Source organism: Ambystoma mexicanum, chromosome 9 (assembly GCF_040938575.1).
Source record: "Ambystoma mexicanum isolate Mex_15411 chromosome 9, UKY_AmexF1_1, whole genome shotgun sequence".
NCBI classification, from domain to species: domain Eukaryota; kingdom Metazoa; phylum Chordata; class Amphibia; order Caudata; family Ambystomatidae; genus Ambystoma; species Ambystoma mexicanum.
This window is the reverse complement of record NC_090931.1, coordinates 92,710,321-92,732,101: the sequence shown is the minus strand read 5'-3', so window position 1 is coordinate 92,732,101 and position 21,781 is coordinate 92,710,321. Positions and strand designations below refer to the sequence as shown.

Below are 21,781 nucleotides of genomic sequence, written 5' to 3'. Positions count from 1 at the left end.
TTATTGATCTGTGACATTTCGACCGTATAGTTGATGCACTTTAATGACATCTAATAATCATTGTGGTACCACTTTAGAACTGTATATATTTACCATTGTTGATTTTCCGAGCACATAGTGCGTTATCGTGATATTGTATATGACCTTTGAATATTAATTATATAAAGACTGTGTTTTAACAGATACAGTGTGCGGACATTCCTTTGTGGGTGCTTGGGGACAACACTGTACTTAAGAACCAGCCCGCATCACCTCCCGAGAAGCTAGGCCTTGATTGCGCGTCCATTGCTACCACAATAGATAATCTTGGCTGGGGTCCTCTGTGCCTCTCCTCTACCATATAGAGAGCGGAAGTACAGACACCCCCCACCGGCGTCTTTACAGCCCCTTGCCTTAATCAGAGAAGGTTTGGAAGTCACCCCTACAGGTCCCGCCAAGCAAGTGGGGGACTATGTGTTAGGCCTCAGACAGATGATGACACAGATGATGGGTCAGGCAACAGCGAATCTCAAGGCCAGCCAGGAATTGAATAAGTACTGGCATGACCTTAAAGCATTGCAAGTGGATTGGACAGGAGGTCCTTGTGATGGAGCCTACCAAGCCTCAGGCTTTGGTAGATAAGTGGACTGGACCCTTCAGGATAATCTCCAAGATGGGCAAGGTCAATTATCTGGTTGAGATGGGAGCCTCTGGGGTAGCCCCTCAGGTATTCCACATTAACAGGCTCAAGCCTTTCCACAGGCGAGCCGAAGTCTCATATCTCCTGCTAGCTTCAGAGCAAGAAGAGGATGAGAGTGAGCCCCTTCCTGACTTGCTGCATAGCAACCCTCACAATGGCTCAGTGGAGGGAGTACATCTCTCTCCAGATCTGACGGCAGAGCAGCAGGACTTTGCTCCAGCAGTATGCCTTTCTGTTTTCCCTGACACCAGGACTTACACTGTGGTGTAGGCACGAAACTGACACTGGTGACAGTGTGCCTGTCTAAAGCAGGTGCTACCGTATGTCAGATACAGTTAAGAACCACATCCAGGCTGAGGTCGCCAAGATGTTGGATCTGGGTGTTAATGAACCCTCAACCAGTCCCTGGTCCAGTCCAGCGGTCCTTGTCCCCAAGGCAAGTTCCCAGGCAGGTCCAAAGGATTGGAAGTTCTGTGTGGACTACAGAGGAGTCAATGCCGTCACCAAAACTGACGCGCACCCATTGCCCAGGATTGATGAGCTCGTGGACACCATAGGTGCTGCCAAATTTGTGAGCACCTTTGACCTTACCTCAGGATATTAGCAAATAGCTCTGACAGACCATGCCAACGAAAAGATGGCGTTCTCAACACCAGAGGGACTCTACCAGTTTAGGGTCATGCCTTTTGGGTTGAAGAATGCCCCTGCCACCTTCCAGAGATTGGTCAATCATGTGGTCAGTGGGCTGGAGGCCTTTTGTGTGGCCTACCTAGATGACATTGCCATCTACAGTTCCACCTGGGAAGAGCATTTGACACACCTGGATAAGGGTTTGCAGGCCTTGAAAAGGGCTAACCTCATTATCAAGGCCACCAAGTGCCAGATAGCTCAGGGGAAAGTCACTTGTGTATAGGCGCGTTACAAATGCCATATCATATCATATCATATCATATATCACATATCTTGGCCATGAGGTAGGAGGAGGTCAAATCCAACCTCTCCCCAGTGAGGTACAGGATGTACATGACTAGGAGACTCCCACTACTCAAACCCAGGTGAGAGTCTGTTTGGGCCTCACTGGGTACTATCACAATTTTATGGCAGACTATGGAACCATAGCTGCACCCCTGACACCCCTGACAGCTCTGACTTCACCCAAACAACCTAGGCAAGATAATTGGACTGAAGAATGTCAGAGGGCCTTTGATGGCTTGAAAGAAATTCTGTGTTGAAAGAAATTCTGTGTAGGGCACCTGTGTTGTGTGCGCCTGACTACAGCCGACCCTTTATCGTCCAGACTGATGCCTGTGACACCGGAATTGGAGCTGTCTTTTCCCAGTTAGATGACAAAGGGAGGGAACATTCTATCATATTCATCAGTAGACAACTCAAGGGTAGAGAACTTAAGTGGGCTACTGTTGAAAAGGAATGTTTTAGCATAGTTTAGAGTCTTAGGCTTTTTAGGCCCTACGATACAGGGTCTACCTACAGGGTCCAAACAGATCATAAACCCCTGAAGTGGCTTATGCAGATGAAGGGTGAAAACCCGAAACTGCTCAGGTGGTTCATTAGCCTGCAAGGGCTAGACTTCACCATAGAGCACAGACCAGGGAAGAGTCACGATAATGCAGATGGCCTTTCCAGAAGGTATGTTGACCGTCTGGATGAGGGTGTCTATCTCGTGGGAGATTAGGCAACCTAACCTCAGTCTTAGGGGGGCGACTGTGATGCTGGAAATGCATCGGAGGGACAGGGCCTCCGAATCCTTCTCCTTTACTGCTTTTTATTGGTGTTCTGTTGTGTTTTCTGCGCAGGAGTTCATGTGGGACTCCTGGCAGTGCAGCTCTCTCTTTTGGTTTGGTGAAAAGACCCATGGGATACTCTTATGGCACCCATGGGTGGGGGTACAACCCTGTAGTCCTAGTGTATGTTTTTGGGCACCTGTGTGTGGCCCACAAAGCAGGGTATGGGCTGGTGGCAGCTCCATGTTGAATTTTGACAGGTGCTCTGAGTATCCACCATTTTGGGATACCCACGCCCTGCCAATGGAATCAGTTGATTCCTGATAGGAAACAAGATGGCCCCTGTGGCCTCTTGCTTTCTATTGCCTGTTACCTTGATCTTCCCAAAGTCCCGGGGAAACACCTGGGCTAACCAGAGAGGATTGGGGGCAAAAATCATATGCAATAATTTTGTCAAGGGAGACAGAATTTGAGAACACTCGCTGACAGAAATACAAAGAGTCAATAGGCCGGAGCCAGTGTCAAATGGAACCGGGTTCCTGTTGTCGAGGATCACGCAGTCAGACAGTTCAAGATTAAACGTTGCCAGGAGTACTTGGATATGGTCAGAGGAAGCAAAAGTTAGAGGAAGGAGGGAAGACAAGGGCACGCCTCGGAAGAGGAGAAAAGGAATTCACCCTCGTTCCTCAAAGCAGAACACAGTACCTTATTCAATGAAGAAGCTGGTGCCACGGCAGTTGTTCCTGGTAGTTTCCTGCAGACCCACGGTTCCGGGAGCTTCAGCAAGAAGGAGGACGTCTGGAGGGGTCTGCACCACACAGGGATGAAGCCAGCAGCAGCGACAGTGAATAAAAGGAGCGCTCCTTTAAAACAGGAGAGGCTCTTCAGATGGCTATCCGGACCACTACAGCAATGTGCAGCGATTTCGACCACGAAGAGGATCCTCTGGCTGTGGAAGATGAGCTGGTTGACCCCACCAGGCTCAAGGGAAGAAGACGTCAGATTGGATCTTCTCTGGTCGTCGAAGGGTAGATAGCTCAGGACTGCAGCAGGGCTTCAACGGGACGGGGTAGTTGCAGCAGCCGGCTTCTTCTCCGCTTCCCTTCGGTTCCTTATAGTTCCAGTGGCGACTCTGAATTCCAGCCCAAGAGTCCTGCCTTTTATGCGAAAATCCCCCATTCACACAGCCTGGCTGTCAATCACTCAGCAGGGGGGTTGTCCAGCCCGGACAACTACCTCAGCCAATCATGGCAAAGTGACTACACCCCTCTGTCACATTCAGCCCACCTAGACACCCAGGCACCCAGAGGAGGGCTTCTTAGCAGAAGCCCGCCAAGAGACGGTGAACAAAGACGGCAAACCTGGTTTGCCGCTGTTAGGCAGAATCCAGGGCAGTTCCCTTAGGGAGCACTAACCCAGTTTAGGACTACAGGTGAGAGTAATAAATCCCCTTTGGTACCAGTCTGTACCACAAAGATTTAGTTGGTAGCTGTGGCTGAGCAGTCAGACTTATCTCAAGAGGGAGATGAGCAGTATTCAGGGTTGACACAATAGGTAGTACAGTACTATGGAGCAAGGAAACACTTACCAAAGTTTTGTATTAAAAAGCGAATATATATTTATTTTATACACTTCTAAGTCAACACACAGATCACAGTTAATAAAGTAAGTTACGTTTAGTCAAAAGAAAAGCATATACAACTCCCTATTAAATTGTTGACAAGGTTGCGGTATATTGAAAACTGAGCAAAACGGCACAGTGAAAACCTACTACAAATGGCACTCTACCAATTCAACGAAAGGGAGGGAAAGTACAAGTTAAACCAAACTATCTTCAGACACCCCCTAGCAACACTTCCCTGAAGTTTTGTGAACAAGTAATGCACAGTAACACTTCAACCAAAAGACAAGTGAATGAAAACTGAGCAAAATGGCACTCCACAAGTTAAAACAGTAGGAAGGAAGAGGGGTTTAGAAGATTTAGGTGCATCAACACATTTGTCATTGAAAACTAATCTAGTGAGAGCAGATCTACCAAATCAGCCAGAGTCAATAGGCCTGAGCCAGAGTCAGTGGTACAAGACCAAGAGCTTAGGAGCAAAACATGTTCTTGTATCTGCAGTCAAGTCTTTAGTAGAAAACATTTGAAGAGGTAGATGCAAGGCGAAAGACGATGTTAAGAGAGAGGGCGGCCGACCCCACAAGTAGTTAAAGGATTTAAAACACCTTTAGGGCTACCACGGAGAAAGGGCGGCCTGGCGGAACAATGTACCTTAAACGTGGAGAAATGGCTGCGTGGTGGCGGTTGTTCCTGGTAGTTAGTGCAGGTCGAGGGGTCCAACAGAGGAAGAGAGGCTCTCATCGTGGAGGAAGGTTCGAGTTGCTGCACTACCCAGGGATGAAACCAGCCTCGGTGCTGCCAAACGAAGTTTAAAAGGTACGCTCCTTTTAATCGCGGTCTGGGTCGATAGCTGCCTGGCTATCCGGTCTCCAAGTGCAGGGCACTGTCGAGTAGACCAAGGCAGGCCCGAGGATGCGATAGGTGAACTGGTTGACCCCACCAGCTCAAGGGAAGGAGGCTCCTCCGCTGAAGATCTCCTCTCATCGTGTGGAAGAAAAGTGGTGAGACGATCCGGCAGGGCTTCACCGGTGGTGTAGATGCTGAAGATGTCTCTGGCTTCTCTTCGCTTCGGTTCCGTAGTTCCAGTGGCAACATCTTGCCCTTCCAGTCCTCAGGACCCTGCTTTTATGCAGAAAGACACATTCATACAGCCTAGCTGTCACTCACACAGTGGAGTGGTCATCTTGGCGGGAGACCCTCCAGCCTATCAGGTTAGAGTGCGACCTGAGTTGCGGTGGCAACTCTGTCCGGGGGTTCTACTCCCCCTCCCAAACAACAGACCCACCCCAGACTCAGTGGCGCCGAAAGGAGGGCTTCTTGGCAGAAGCCCGCCAAAAGGACGAACAAAGGATCCCCAACCTGGGTTAGGAAAATGGAGTAAGACTTGAGAAAGAAGTTTTATTAAAGTTCTGGCAAATAAAACCTACCAGAGTAAAGTTAATTAAAAAATAGACCGGCGGTATGTTAGAGGCTGTCAGTAAAAGTGGTAGCCTCGAACAATGGGAAAATCCCATAGAGAAATATTTGCGGTTGAATATAAAAGGTAGTAACCACTGCCACCAGCCAGAAACTTTGTAGAGGGGGACTTTAAGGTATCCTCTCAAAAATGAACATAGGGGAAAAACTATTAACCGCTTCCAGTACTTCCATTTTAAGATGGGGTGTACTGGTTAAGTTCATAAAAATCGACTAGTAAAGTCAATGGGGACTTTACATGCCCTGGGAGACAGTAGTCAGTCCCAGGGTTTGGAGTCTATGTTTGGGCATCGCTACGACACCCCTGTGTCACTGCACGGAGGGTGCTGTGTAACACATGTGCATAAAGATGGTTCCTATGGGTGAGAGAAAAGATCCCATAGGCATTAAACCCAAAAATAGCCTAGAACACACATAGCAAAGATGCCTAAGAGTGGGAAAAAGAGTCACACTCTTAGCAGGTAAAAAGAAATAAACCCTTCAAATCCAGCAAAGCTGCTAGGGGACTCTATAGGTAAGGGAAATTAGCCATAAGTGAGAATTCTCCCTAACACTCGCCCCCTCCAGACTAAGGGACAGCAGGATCTAATCCACTCCTGCATGCGTCTAATACCTCTAGTCAGTTAAAAACATCCTAGAGAGACCATCAGCATTTTGGTGGTGACATCCTGACCTGTGCTCAATGGTAAAATCAAACCCTTGGAGGCAGATTGACCATCTTAGGAGTTTTGGGTTTTCCCCTTTCATTTGCATCAACCATCTCAAGGGTTGGTGGTCTGTTTGAATGGTGAAAGTAGATCCATAGATGTATGGTCTAAACTTCTTCAAAGCCCACAGAATGGCAAAACATTCTCTTTCAATAGTTGTCCACCTTGTTTCAGGTTCCTTCAGTTTCCTACTGATGAAGCAAATGGGGTGTTCCCTACCATTCTCATCCAGTTGACTGAGTACTGCACCTATACCTATATTGGAAGCATCTGTCTGTACAATGAAGGGTTGGTGGTAGTCAGGAGCTCTGAGAACTAGAGCTTGACAAAGGGCTTTCTTTAGGCTTTCAAAGGCCTGATTGCACTCCTCATTCCATTTGACCTTTTTAGGACACTTAGGAGAAGAGATTACATTCAGTGGAGAAGCTATGGATCCATAGTTCTCAATGAAATTCCTGTAATACCCAGTGAGGCCTACGAAGGCTCTCACCTGAGTTTGAGTAGAAGGGGTTGTCCATTTTTGCACAGCATCAATCTTGCTGGGCAAAGGCCTTATTTCACCATCTCCTACCTCATGGAAAATCCCATAGAGAAATATTTGCGGTTGAATATAAAAGGTAGTAACCACTGCCACCAGGCAGAAACTTTGTAGAGGGGGACTTTAAGGTACCCTCTCGAAAATGAACATAGGGGAAAAACTATTAACCCCTTTCAGTACTTCAATTTTAAGATGGGGTGTACTGGTTACGTTCATAAAAATCGACTAGTAAAGTCAATGGGGACTTTACATGCCCTGGGAGACAGTAGTCAGTCCCAGGGTAAGGAGTCTATGTTTGGGGGTTGCTATGACACCCGTGTCACTGCACGGAGGGTGCTGTGTGACACATGTGCATAAAGATGGTTCCTATGGGTGAGAGAAAGATCCCATAGGCATTAAACACAAAAATAGCCTAGAACACACATAGCAAAAATGCCTAATAGTGGGAAAAAGAGTCTCACTCTTAGCAGGTAAAAAGAAACAAACCCTTCAAATCCAGCAAAGCTGCTGGGGGACTCTATAGGTAAGGGAAATTAGCCATGAAATGAGAATTCTCCTTAACAGCTGCGCAAAGTAAAACGCAAGAAGGACTTTAACAAAAAGAAATGGTGACTAAACCCAACCGGAGCAAAAAGAAAGATTATTAGGTCAAGCGGGTTTATGTTTGAGGCTAATATAATAGCCTAAAACAATACCACGTTTATATAGTATAATCGCGGAGGAAAAGTTAGGGTAGATACCACTTACACCAGCCAGGTCTAAATGTTAAAAGAGCAAAACAAGGCTCTAGGAGGTACAGATAAAAAGGGCTAAGGATTAACCCTTTCCAGTACTCCATGTAACATGGGGTGTACTGGATCTGTGATTAAATGACTAGGTAAAGTTAATGGCAACTTTACCCTTTTCTGGGGGACAGTAGTCAGCCCCAGAAAATGGAGTCAGTGGGTAGTCTAAAAGACAACCCTGTGTCACTGCACTGAAGGTGCTGTGGAACACACAAAAGAAGGGGTCTACTGAAGTGGTGGACTCCAGAGTCCACAATCACAAAAACAGATGAAATACACATGGCACAACATGGGTAAGAGTGGGGGAAAAGCTCACACTCTTACCAAGTGGAAAAAAATAACTCCAGAAAACCAGCAAAGCTGCTGGGGGATTCATTAGGTAAGGGAAATTAGCCATAAAATGAGAATTCTCCCTAACAGTCCACTACGATGAGTAACTGGAGTAACTGAAGCTTAACCTTGAAGCCCTACTGGAAGAGAAGAATTGCTGTTGCTCTCCTTCATCAATCTGAAACTTCTTTGTCTGCAAGGACTAACCCAGAGAGGACCTGGTAAGGCACCCTCTTCCCGAGCTACGAGGTACCATCGTGCACCAGCTGATCTTTGCCAAAGCACCCTGGTAGACAGACCTACGACAGGCTGAGATGGGGACTGCCGCGGAATCCCAAAGAGAAGCGCCCGAACTGTTGTCCGCCACTGACGACGACCGCCGTGTCCGACCGGAGCCGCAGCGCTCCCATTTGCCTAAGATCTTCATTTGATACAAGGACGCTCTCGACTGCATCGCTACCCGCTTTATTCCCGTGTGTTTCTGTGGATGGACACAAGGAAATGTCTCTGAAATCTGCTGGAAATGAAGACAAGTCTCAGACATTTCGTTCTGGTCACCCACCGAAACACACCGCCAACAACACAAGACCTACCTTCCTGCGTCCCCACATGTGTCCCAATGAAAATGGTACGTCACATGTGTGTGTGTACCTACCGGGGGCGCAAAAGGAAAAGGGTAACCCACTGGTAACCCCAAGCCTTTCGGCACAGCCCATTTTGTTCATGTGGGCAACCTACAGATTTGGGCCCAAGGTGTCGAAGCCAGCAAGGAAAACAGGGAACCCCATGCATTTTCCAAAGAGGACACTCATGGGAATCCACAGAGGTCTGCCTTGCACAAATTGCCCCAGTTTTTATTAGCCACAATCCCCGAGAAAGTGTGATATTTGGAGGGGGAAAAAACACAATGTTCACTTTGTCTGGGGTTCTGGGTAATAAATTCTGGGCTGCTTCGTGCAAGTCAGCCCTCTGTACATTCCCACGGGTGTCCTCTTTTGGGAAATGCATGGGGTTCCCTGTTTTCTTTGCTGGCTTTGACACCCTAGGCCCAAATCTATAGGTTGCCCACATGAACAAAATGTGCTGTGGCTAAAGGCTTTGGGTTACCAGCGGGATACCCTTTTCCTTTTGCGCCCCCGGTAGGTGCACCCACTTCCCTTTAGTAGGTAAGTTCCACCATTTTCCCTTTTTTCCTTTGGTAACCCAACTCCCCTTGGTGCAGAGGGGCACATTGGTGTGCCAATCCGGCCCCAGGGTGCCCAAACCTTACAGTCCCACCCACTGGGGGGCCTGTCCCACAATTTTTGGGGGCCCTCTCCCCCCAAATGGGTGGCGGGTGCACCTCATGCAGGCCTCCCTGGGCCTCCTACAAACTGCTGCGTGAGGTACACCCCCCTCCATTTGGGGTCGGGGGAGAGGGTCCCCAAAAATGGTGGGACAGGCCCCCCAGTGGGTGGGGCAGTAAGGTTTAGGCACCCGGGGCCAGATGGGCACACCAATGTGCCCCTCTGCGCCAAGGCAAGTTTAGTAAACAAAGAAAATAATTCAAAATGGCAGGCTGCCCTTTAGCGGGGGCTGAGGGTCCCCCTACACCTCTGGGGAATTTTCTAATGTCAAGGGGGGTGCACCTCACCACCCCCACATCAATTGGAGGGGCGGCGCATCTCATGTAGCCCTCCCCGTGGGCAGATAAGGGGGGGCTGTCCTGCACTCCTCCCTGGCTCAGGCGTCCCTTCCTAGGAGCAGATATCTGGTCCCAGGGAGGGCTGTATGACATGGCCTCCACTCCATTGTGGGTGGGGGGCGTTAACGCCCCATCCCATTAGTAAATTCCCCATCCCTTTGGGGTGCCCCACATCCCCTCCTAAAATGCGTTCCACCATTTTCACTTTTTTCCTTTGGTAACCCAACTCCCCTTGGCGCAGAGGGGCACATTGGTGTGCCAATCTGGCCCAGGGTGCCCAAACCTTACTGCCCCACCCACTGGGGGGCCTGTCCCACAATTTTTGGGGGCCCTCTCCCCCCTCACCTTCCATTTGGGGTGGGGAAGAGATGGCCACCAAAACTGTGTGGGACAGGCCCACTGGTGGGTGGGGCAGTAAGGTTTGGGCACCCTGGGGCCAGATTAGCACATCAATGTGCCCCTCTGCACCAAGGCAAGTTTCGTAAACAAAGAAAAAAATGGAAAATGATACACTACACTTTAGGGCGGGCTGAGGGGCACCCTAAACCACCAGGTCATTTTCTAATGTAATGGGAGGTGACTCTCTACCCCCCACACCAAATGCAGGGGGGGCATCTCATTCAGCCCTCCCTGGGGGCAGATAAGAGGGGGCATCTCATGCAGCCCTCCCTGGGGTCAGATGCCCCTTCCTAGGAGCAGATTTCTGCTCCCAGGTAGGGCTACAAGGGGAGCCCCCATTCGCCCTTGGGGTGAAGGGGAGGGGGCCACCCCCCTTTTCTGTAAAATAAATCCCTGGTGGCTAGTGCCCCCCCCACTCCCACCCAAAATTCCTCTTGTAATTGTTTTTATTTCATTTTTTTCTCATTGTGCCCCTTCCCTGGGGGCAGATGGTCAGCCATCTGTCCCCAGGGGGGCCCTAACCTGCATCCTTTGGGGGGGCCTGCACACTTATTCCTGGTGCCCCCCCCAATTGGATGGGCGGCCACCTCATGTACTCCTGCCTGGGGGCATAAATTTGCCCCCAGGGAGGGCTACAAGGAGTGCCCCCCTTTCCACTTGGTGTGCCCCGATGATTTTTATTATTTTGCCCCCAAGGATTATCAGATATGTGCCCCCATGCTTTGGGGCAGGGGGGTGAGAGGGCTGCTTACTGTCACAAAAGTATCCCTGGTGATCCAGCAGGTTGCTGGTCATGGTTCGAGCACTCTGCGCACTCTGCGCTGATCCGTGACCAGCAATGCGTCAAAAATGGTGTTGTTGGAAAGGGGAGAATCTCCCCTTTCCAACAACACCATTTTTTCAAAAATCCATGGGGGCCTAGTGGGCCCCAGGGCCCTAAACCCCCTCCCACCTTCCCCCTTCCTTCGATTTTTTTATTTTTTTTTTCATCATCACCACTTGGGGCAGATGCTCACTGCCCCCAGGGTCTCCTGCGGTGTGGCGCAATGCTTTGGGGTCTAGGGGGAGAGGAGGCCGCTTACCTAGTAAGCAGCCCCCCCGCTCCCAAAACAGATCTTTGGTGGTCTGCGCCCACACCGTGACCAGCAATGCTGTCACACAAGTATCGCTGGAAAGAGGACAATCTCCCCTTTCCAACGATACCTGCCTCAATCTCCGGCTTGAAATACAGGCAGAGTATGGTGAACACTCACCTTCTGTCTTCACTGCGGCAGCCGAAAATGCATGCCGCAGTGAATTTACTTTCAATTTCATTCGGCTTGCATCACACACGCCAACGTGAAATTGAAGGTAATCCAACCCCCGGGCAGTGAAGGGGGACCTCCCCCTCACATAGCCCGAGGGTTGGATTACAGTTTTGTGCGATCCCTGCCTGAAAGGATGAACTATCACGTCCTTGGCAACAGGGAGGGAATCCCAAGGACAAGATAGCTCGTCATTGGCACTAATGAGGTTAAAGTAACTTTTTGTCCGACTAACTTTGTTCTGAATTCTTGGCAAAGACTTAACAACAAACTACTCTGAACTGTGTGATCCTCTGCAAAGACTTTGGTCCATTGACATTGTGCCATGCCTCTTGATTTGATTTCCTCAATGCAGTTCCTTTTTCTAGAGTGCCCTGTTTACTTACTTGTTGGTGCTGCTCAACTTGTGTCTAACCTTGTCTTTCCTTCACTTTTAAATTACTGGAGTGCCATTTTTTGCTCACACTTCATTTTGAGCTTAACTTGTCCAGAATCTATTGGGAGTGGTGTAGTGTATTTAGATTGTGATGTTTTAACTGCTTGATAATAGTGAAATGTTTTATAACTGATGTGTGTGTCGGGGGTGTGGCCTGGTGCTCATGGCGTGAGGAGGCAGAAACGCTGAGCTCTGTCCGAGTCGCCATAATCTGATCCTGAAAAGGTGTTCAACGCCCATCGTCATCCTAATGAAGCTGGTCCAGTGGTAGCAGAAGAGACTCCAAGCACATCGCTGGCACCCCTGAAGAAAATTGGACCTGAGGAAGACCCGAAAAATCCACCCATCCAGCCCCCCACTCCCGGAAAGCTCTCCCAAAATGACAGACGGTACGGAGTGACTCCGCCGACGTGAGCAAGGAGCCATCACCGCAGCACTAATAGCGGCCAACCTGTGGCCATCCACTGAGACAAGCCGAAGTTCATCACAGGAGGGCAAAGACGGGCAACAGCCACCATTGTGGCATCCAGAGGAGAGAGAGAGAGCAACCCACTCCCGTGAACCCAGACAGCAGACCAAGGAGGCTGGAGCTGAGGTTTTACGGCACCCCCACAGCGAGCTCCGGAATCGGGGCGAGTGCAACCCGACTGAGCTGCTCAGAAACCACGCTGGCAGAGTGAGCACAGCGGCAGCAGGAGTGGGGCAAGCCACCAGGCAAACACTGAGACCGCCAAGATAGTGACGCCTACAACCGAAGGTGAACCCAAGAGGACCGCGAAAGAAGCCAACCCAGCCCGGCACCACAATGCCACCATGCAAGAAGCTGATCCGGTTGAAGCAGAAGCGTGCTCAACTAGATGCTAGCAACCCAGTGGAGAAACGGAACCGCAGGACACAAATAAATCCACCCGAACAGTAACCCCCCCTGAAAATACATCCAAAACGGCAGGGATTCCTGAGTGCTCCCACTGATGAGAGTGGGAGGGGGAGTTGCAGCAGAGATGCTGGGCAGAAGGCAATAGGAGGCTCCCCCACCGCGACGCACCAGAGGAACCCGATGCTTGCTTCGGATGTAAGGAAAAGGTGCCCGGACCCCTTCACGGCACCCAAGGATGCGCAGAAGCACACCAGCCCACAGGGAGGCCAACTACAGATTGAGGCAGCAAGAAGGACCAGAACCATAACTCGGGGCAAATAACTGAAGGACCCAACGACCCCACGCGGAGCCAGGCGCCGGGACACACACCATTCACCAGAGCAGAGAAGCAGCTAGAACTGTGAGTGCGACCCTGCAGGAGAAAGGAGCAGGCAAGAGACGGAAGCACAAAGGGGGCCCTCGGCTGGCAAAAACAAGACCAAGGTGAGCCGCTGCTGCGGGGGAATGCAAATATAGCTAACCTGAATCAGCTGCGTAACCCAGCGGATCCACCTGAGTTGGTCCCACACATTTGGACTAGCTCAAGGGTCAGCAAAGACTACCCCTAAACTGACCACTCACCCCACAACAACCCAAGAATACTAAATCCCCACAGCACCACATAGAAGCCGAGCCTCCACTGAGCCAACACCATAAGGCGCCACTGGATCCGCCTGGGAGCTGATCCAAGAAGCACTGCTGCGAACGAACCTTCGCTAGCGCAACCCAAGACGGGGCTGTAATAGAAAGGGTGTGCTGGGGCATCAACGAGTCTGATGGTAAATAAGCACAAATAAGACCACAGCAAGTCGAGGCCAAAGCCCACGCTCCGGCTACACCCGCAACAACGCACAACTTCACTAAGGGTAACAAGTGGCTTCAAAATGTCCTCATCTAGAAACAAGGGGAAGACCGCCACGATAGACCCCTTTGTCACAACTAAACCTCACCCTCTCACGCAAACAGCGACCGGCAAAGCCGCTCACCAGACCAATGCAGAAGAAAATGGAAAGGATAACCAGGTACTTGAAGTTATAGCGGCCTTGAGAACATTCAGAGACACTAAAATAGACGAGGTGAAGTCCGATATGCAGCTCATGCGTCAGGACGACCGCAACCTTGCAGAAAGGGTCACCAACATAGAATCCTCCCTACAAGAGACAACAGAGGATACCGCAGATCTAAAAGCCAGAATGACAGAACTCGAAAGGAAGGTGGCCACACTAGAAGCAAGGTCCGAGGAGGCAGAAGGAAGCGCTAGGTGCAACAGCATTAGAATACTCGGAGTGCCAGAGGGAACAGAAACCTCGAATCCCGACAGCCTATGTGGAAGCCCTAATACAGCAGGAAATCGGAGCAGAAAAACGAACACAAGGCTTTGATGTGGAGAGCGCACTGGTCATTGCAAAAGAAACCACCACCGGGCTCATATCTCCGCCGCCCCATCATGGCTAAGATCCTCAAATTCCAAGATAGGGAAGACATTCGGAAATTCTCAAGGGAGGGTGGAACAACAGAACGCGACAACTCTAAGATCACCATTTATCCCAACTACACACCATCGGTACAAAGGGTGAGGAATTTGTTTGTGCCAATCAAGGCCAGGCTAAGGCAATTGAACCTAACGTACATATTACTGTAACCGTCCAGGCTGAAGGTAATTCATAAAGAACGAACAATATTCTTGGAAACACCAGCGGCCGCTAACATGTGGATAGAACACAATAATTTAGCAGAAGCTCAGACTACACCCTCCCAGGGAAACCGGAGCTGAGCCCATGGAGAGCACTAGGCCTGCTGCCACTTCCCCTTCTCCCACCCCCTCTACGACATTGAGTATAGACCAGCACACTGAATAGACAGAAACACCATATCAACATGAGTCAGCTAAATGATTATGGGACTCGCTTGGCCTCCCACAGTCGAGCATACAGCACCAACCCACGAAAGGATTAATGCAGGCCAGTTGCCAGCACGACCCTACTCACGCTAGAAATCCCGGACGGGACCAGACAGTGCTAGGGTGCCTGAGACCTGCACAAGGATGACACACGCTGGGCGCACCAGTTTTAGTTTTGTTTTTTGTATTGTTGTTAACACTTCCCTCCTGCCTAAAAAATCCGGAAAAATGAAGAATAAGACAACCTCCAAACTCGAAGCCAACAGAAAAGAAGCACTAGTGGGGGATATGAAACACCAGAAACTTAGGCCGCCCCAGAGACGAGACTGGGGGTGAACCACAGAAACCTTCACAGCCAGAAGAAAGCTTTGTATCACTTCAATACAAAGAAGGAGGGATACAACTCCCCGACCTCCAGAAGTACTATCTAGCGGCCCAACTAAGCCATGTCACAAAGTGGCTATTAGATGAGCCAATAACAGAAACAGATCTACAACAACTGACGAATCCAATACATCCCAAAGAGACATTATGGAACCCGCAGGTTGGGCCCCCAAAACCCACCCATGATAGTGAAGCTAGGAAGGCAAGCCTGGAACAAGACCTGCTCGCTGCTTGGAATACATCACCCATATTCACCCGAAATCCCTATGTTGGCGGATGTCTGCAGAACCCCCCTGATCTACCGACGATGAGAAGCTGGGAAATGGCGGGACTCTATACATTCGAAGAAGGAGTTTTCAGAGACTTCGACTCATTGCAAACAAGGGACGGCCTGACAACCGGCCAGTTCCAATCGTATCAACGGGTAAAACACACAGCAAAGAAGAAGTGGAGCACATGGCCTGAGGAGCCAGAACCAAACTCCCTGCTACAGGAGATGTACAGCCTGAGAGAAGGATGGAAACCAGTGGCAAGACTGTACACCCAACTAATAGACAGACCTAACCCCCATAGTGCGCCTCTGAAAGAAAAATGCGAGAAAGACCTGGGATTCACCATGACCGAAAACAAATGGAGTAGGCCCTACAATACCCAAAGGAGGTGTCCAGAAATGCCAGGTTTAGACTCATCCAGATGAATGTTAACCTACATGACCCCACAGAGGGTAGCCAGATTTAACAAACAGACCCAGCCACAATGCCCATGGTGCTGTAGTGAACACGCCAACATGATCCATATGTTCTGGACCTGCCCGAAAACATTGCAATTCTTGGACAAAATTGAACAAACCTGCAGAAAAGCTGGTGTGAACAGTTGCGAATGGACCCCGAAAGAATGCCTACTAGGCACACACCCTAGACTGAGCAAAATCAAACATATTGTAAGGCTAATGGACATGGCGTGCATCCTCGCGAAGAGAGCGATCGCAATGGCGTGGAAATCACCCAGAGGCCCAAGGTACGAAATCTGGATTAAAGAGATGGAGAGATGGTCAGCCGCAGAAACCAAAGCCTGGGAAGCTGGGAACACGCAAGGAGGGGTGACATAAACGCAACACTAGAGTCATGGAAGGCCCTAATGAGAGACATGATCTTCTCGACAAGCTATCAGCCCCCCCTGAGCTGAACAACAGCCATCTACTACACACCAGGAACATTGCCATCAAGACAATGACCATATCCCCCCAACAGGATTCCCCCAAGTCAGTGAAGCCACAACTAGCTATATACCACCATGTAAAAGGCGAGAGAGAAACAACAATAGTAAGGCTGGAGGACAGTTACAGCTAAATATTACTTAATCTTTAGGTTTTAATCACAAGGCAGAAATAAGACACCAACAGAAGTTATGAAAGTAATAACCTGTGTTTAAAAGCTCTATGTTTATCTATAAATGCCAATAAAAACCTTTTTTTTTAAAATAACTGATGTGTAAATAAATGTATATTCTTTTACTCAGAAACCTGTGGAGTTAGTGTTTGTTCGAACCATAGTAATTGCTGTCCTTTGTGTAACTATTGATACTGCTCACTTTACTCTTGAGATAAGTCTGGCTGCTCAGCCATCGCAACCACTTTACTGTGTAGTACAAGCTTGTACCAAAGGTGAATTTGTACTGTCATTTGTAGTCTCAATTGTGTGTGGTGTTCCCAAAGGGTACTGCACATGATTCTGCCTTACAGCCTTTACCTATGGAAGTGTAATTTGAATTCTCAACAGTTCCATCAAATAGCCTAATAGAGTTAGGGGCTCCCACTTTATGCATAGTGAATCCTAGCAGGGGATTGGTGGATTCCCAAGTATCCTGCTATGAACCGGGTTAGGATGAAATTAGCCAAGTAGAAAAGTCCTACCACCAAAAGTCGGACCCCCATTTATTTGCATATGTATATGTGGGGGGGTAAAGTTAATAAAAATGTATAGGTGTAAGGTGGGGAGCTGTGGGGGTTATCCCCCCACACACATATATATATATCTATATATATATCTATATATATATCTATATATATATATAGATATATATATAAAAATGGAGAAGAAAAAAAAAGCAGACTTTTGGGGGTCAGACTTTTCAGCTCAGTAATTTAACGCAGATGCAATTGGTCAGCCCATTATGTAGCCATTCCCAGTGTAGCCCCTAGTGTAGCTCATGAGACCACAATGAGGTTGAAAAGAGGAAAGCAGTATGGTGCTATGAGTGTGATGCATCTATGAAACACGTCTTCACAACATGCCTGATACTGGAGGGAATTGTGTGTAGAAGGATCCTTGAGTACCATTCATGATCATTGGCTCTTCAGATTACTTTCAGTCGTGATTAAGTGCATTAAGTTTATGGAAGCACCCAGAGAACAATTCTCACAGCATGGATTCAGATGGATTTGGAGGCCCGTTGACCCAACAGAATACTCACGCTTGACATACAGCCAGGGTACCACTCAACAACAGCACTATGACCTAATTCACTCTGGCAGCCACACGGGTGCATGCACTCAGGACAGGATGGCGAGGATGCACTTCAGGTTCAGCCCTCACAGACCATGGCCATTGGCCATGACCTTTTAGTTGATGTGCCTTGAATAAGACAGAGGCCATGCCTCAGGCGCCATGGAACCAGGCCATTCCATTCAGATACAGTCCATCAGAGTCAATCGGATGGTGATGGGGAGGTGCTAACAGACTCTGTCCTCTTTACGTGATAAGGGTGGTGTTGATAACCGCACATTATCTTCACAAAGTGCCACACACGATTCTTCATGGAAATATTTCCTGGATTAGGGGTACATGAACATTCAGTTTCTGTGGCTCTTCTTCTGTGGGATTGTTTGCTACTCTTACTATGTAGTGACAGCCTGAGAGCAAAGACAGTATTTGAGATCAAGTAGTCTCTATGATGCAGAAGTAGACTTGGAACTGGACACCCTGGTGGGCCTCTGTGCCCTATCCTGACCTTCATATGGAAATGCATAAAGTATATAAAGATGCATACATATGGATTATAAAGCTTTGCGTTTCTTTGTAGCTTAAACTAGTTTTATTAGATTGCTTTCAGCTTTATTGAAATGTGGAAAATAACTTTACTAATACTTATTGTTTTGTAGTGAGAAATGGACACAAAAGGAAGAGAAGCTGAGACAGAGAGTAAAAGAAGTACTGAAATGTGATGTCACTCAAAGTCAACCGTTGGGATCTTTGTTGCTCCCCAGTGTAGACTGTCTGCTCTCATCACTGTGTTTGGAAGGTGCATGTAAGGACCACAACACCTATAGGAGGGCTATCAAAAATATCTCAACCTTGCTAAAACCAAGAGGGCATTTGGTAATGACTGGGGTCCTTGAAGACACATATTATGGAGTTGGAGATCACATGTTTTCCTCTCTGTTCCTCGATGCAGGATGTGTAAGAAATGCTGTGAGTGAGGCAGGCTTCATCATAAAGGATTTCCAGGAGCTCGAAAGACCAAGAAATTCAACACATTCAATTTCTGATTACAGAGGATTTTTTTTCGTTGTTGCATGTAAGGAGACATAGGACCTCATTACGACCCTGGCGCTAAGTGGTTAATGGTGCCGTAAAAGGCTGCGTTACCGTTAACCACTTAGCACCTTACTACAAGGTCCCTTTGCGGGACCCGACCTGAACGGCTGGTCTAGACCAGCCGTTAAAGTAGGGACCCGCAAAGGGACTCTCGAGGTTAGTATGGTACCACAATTTGCGGTACCGTACTTACCGCCTTCCCCAGTCCCATTGAGCCCTATGGGGCAAAAATGGGAATGAGGAAGGGCCAATGTTCAATGGGGAATTACTGCCCTGCCAACCTTGGAATGAGGTGGTAATTCCCCATTGAACATTGGCGGACTCGTTACAATACCGGCACCAACCATGGTGCTAATAGTGCCATGGTTTAGCATTGGTGTTGTAATGAGGGCCATAATGTGTGACTGTTTTACAAAGGATCCAAATATATGGGAACCCAGCTTTTGAATACTCAAACCAATTGAATTGTGGGGCATTGTAGGGGTCTAATAACTGTGGTTCACCTGAGCTAAGGCCCTGCCAAGCAGGGCAGAGTGCCATTACCAGAAGGGCCATAAAGCATGCCTGGCCCACACTGACCAAGAGGGGAAAAAAACAAACACTGCTGCACACATATGTCGATAGGATTTATACAGAGTTAAGGCAGGTAGTGAGGTGCAGAGGAGAAGGACACAACCCTGACACTAGGTTGTGATGGTCACAAGAACAAAAGACAAAGGGTATCCACGGGCTGTGGATCACTTGTGTCCCCTGCACACTCAAAGTATTGTCAAAAGACAAACAGTAATTAGTGTTTCACTGGTCATTTTCACAATAGTTATGAGAGCGGACACCACGCTCGTCTTTCACGTCATTATTGTTGCCAATAAGTTCTGTTAGTTAAACAATTATCTAGTGATATAATTTCCACAGTTTTCAAAATGTATACAATTTATTTGTACGTGCTTCTTCATGCTGGAATCAACATGTACTTCGTTAATAGTGCAAGTATACACTATTCCACATCTATTACAACGATATTAAATGCATATTGTATTATACAGATATCTTTCTCTGCATGTTATGGTTTTCGTGCAAATACACAAGCTCAACGTGTTTCGGGACTCAAGATCCCTTCTTCAGGAGCAAAAGCAAATACTTAAACAGTGTTCATACATTCGGATATTCTTAAGGTCTTCAGAGAAATCTGTGTAACAAAAGATAATAAAGAGTAATTGTGTTTTAGTGATATTATGCTTAATGACCAATACAATCTAACACTACACATTGTTTTTCATTCTTTGAAGTGGCCCTAGCTCACATCAGTGCCTCATGGCAGATCTTTAACTGATGATTTTTAGGTGAAGATTTTAGGCAGTGAAGGACAGAGAGTCATTCCCCACCCCAGTGTAGCCTAAAAATGATTGGATACATTTGAATGGTTTATCTCAAGTTCCTTGCTGATGGAGCATATGTTTCAATAAAATAAAATGCACAGCTATTTCTGTCATCGTGGCCTACCTCCTTGTGTGGTTATTGGCACCTACTATGGTATATCTTTAAATGGCCAGCTCTTCAGAGGTTATCGTTGTCTGACTCAGGTTAAACCTTCAAAATCCCAAAGAGTGTTTAACTCCAACTCTCCATCTATATAAGAAACATAACCATACAGAGGATCCTATTGTATCTCTTCTCTAGTTACAAATGATGCTGATCTGTTACGGATGAACCAAAGTTGTCCCATTCATTCTACGTTTACCTTTATTGAGATACTCATGGTTCCCGTAATGGACGTTAATGGACTGTAGTGGCAGCTGCCTCAACTAAATGAGTTGTAGTCCTAAATGGAAACAATTATAATGCGGGGTTCAGTGTGCCAACCTTGTTAAAAAATACAATGTGAAGTATGTAAGGAAACCTCTATGTGGCGCTTACCTACAGAGTGGGTCTTCACTTGTAAACAGGTCATATGGCTCTGGACAAACATGTAGGCCGTATCCCGTTCAACTATAGTTGCGCAAAGACACCCTGGAGAAACCTAAAGGTAAGTGTAGGTTTCTATCAAATGAAATACTTCAATGTCATCAATGCGCATCAAGTGGCGCATAGGTGCTCCGCTTATCTCTTACCTATGGTTACTTGTACCATTGTGTTCTCAGAAATCACTAGGAGTCCGCGGCCCTCATTACGACCCTGGCGTTGGACCATGGTGCTAACAGCACCATGGTCCATGCCTGTAACTTACTGACTCCGCCATGGCGGAATGGGGAATTACCGCCCCATTCTGAGGTTGGCGGGGCGGTAATTCCCCATTCCGCCATGGCCCTTCCCCATTCCCATTTTTGCCCCATAGGGCTCAATGGGAATGGGGAAGGCGCTAAGTACGGTGCCGCAAATTGTGGCACCGTACTTAGCACCAAGGTCCCTTTGCGGGTTGGTTTTTAACGCCTGCAAAAAGCAGGCGTTAAAGTCTCCAACCCGCAAAGGGACCTCGTAATCAGGCGTTAAGGGTTTAACGGCGCCGCCACCTTTTACGGCGCCATTAACCCCTTAATGCCTGGGTTGTAATGAGGGCCCGCGCGTTAGTTGCTGCAGTTTTTAGAATGGATTTACAAGTTGCTGTGACGTGTAATCGCGTATGCGTGATGATGTCATATGTAAACAAAGTACGTCATCACGTTGCGCGTGTGTCACCTATTACGATATTGCATAGAGGTGAAATTAACTTCCTTTCTATCTCCAGGGGCACCTCTGCTCACATTCTGCATTCGGATTAGTCTCACCATAATGTATCATTTGTGATGATATTCATTGAAAACATAATTTTTTCGCAATGTCGTTGTTTTTTAATTTTATGGACACGCTTCCCTCATTGCATTGGTAACATCAGGTGTTCAACATCAGGCACTTCATTGTATTGCATGACATCATTGTATCACATAGCTAATACTTCATGCATAGATCACATTATTCATTGGCTAGCATTTTCACATTTAATAATGTCATATCGTTGTCAATAGGCCATGCCCTATTCCTGGGTTACAAATGGACATGGTTCCCTCATTGCATTGGTCACAACATCAGGTGTTCAACATCAAGCACTTCATTGTATTGCATGACATCATTGTATCACATAGCTAATACTTCATCCATAGATCACATTATTCACTGGATAGCCCTAATCCTGTGTTACAAAGTGTCATTCAGAGAAGCTCTATCTGTATGCCAACGTTGACACTCACACATAGCTACTATGTGCATTCATCTTGTTATTCAGCATCTGTTTGTTATGCATACTCCATCCC

At 47.8% G+C, this 21,781-nt stretch overlaps 1 protein-coding gene across 2 annotated transcripts in view; it reads left to right on the top strand.

The window, feature by feature from the left end:
* Positions 1–19,986, top strand: part of LOC138487693 (nicotinamide N-methyltransferase-like) — a 208,342-nt gene extending 188,356 nt beyond the window's left edge. For both annotated transcript variants that reach the window (XM_069614219.1, XM_069614218.1), the window contains exon 3: positions 18,062–19,986. In XM_069614219.1, coding sequence (XP_069470320.1) covers positions 18,062–18,491 — 430 coding nt within the window. In that variant the 3' untranslated portion in view covers positions 18,492–19,986. The remainder of the gene's footprint in view (positions 1–18,061) is intronic.
* The last annotated feature ends 1,795 nt before the right edge of the window (positions 19,987–21,781 follow it).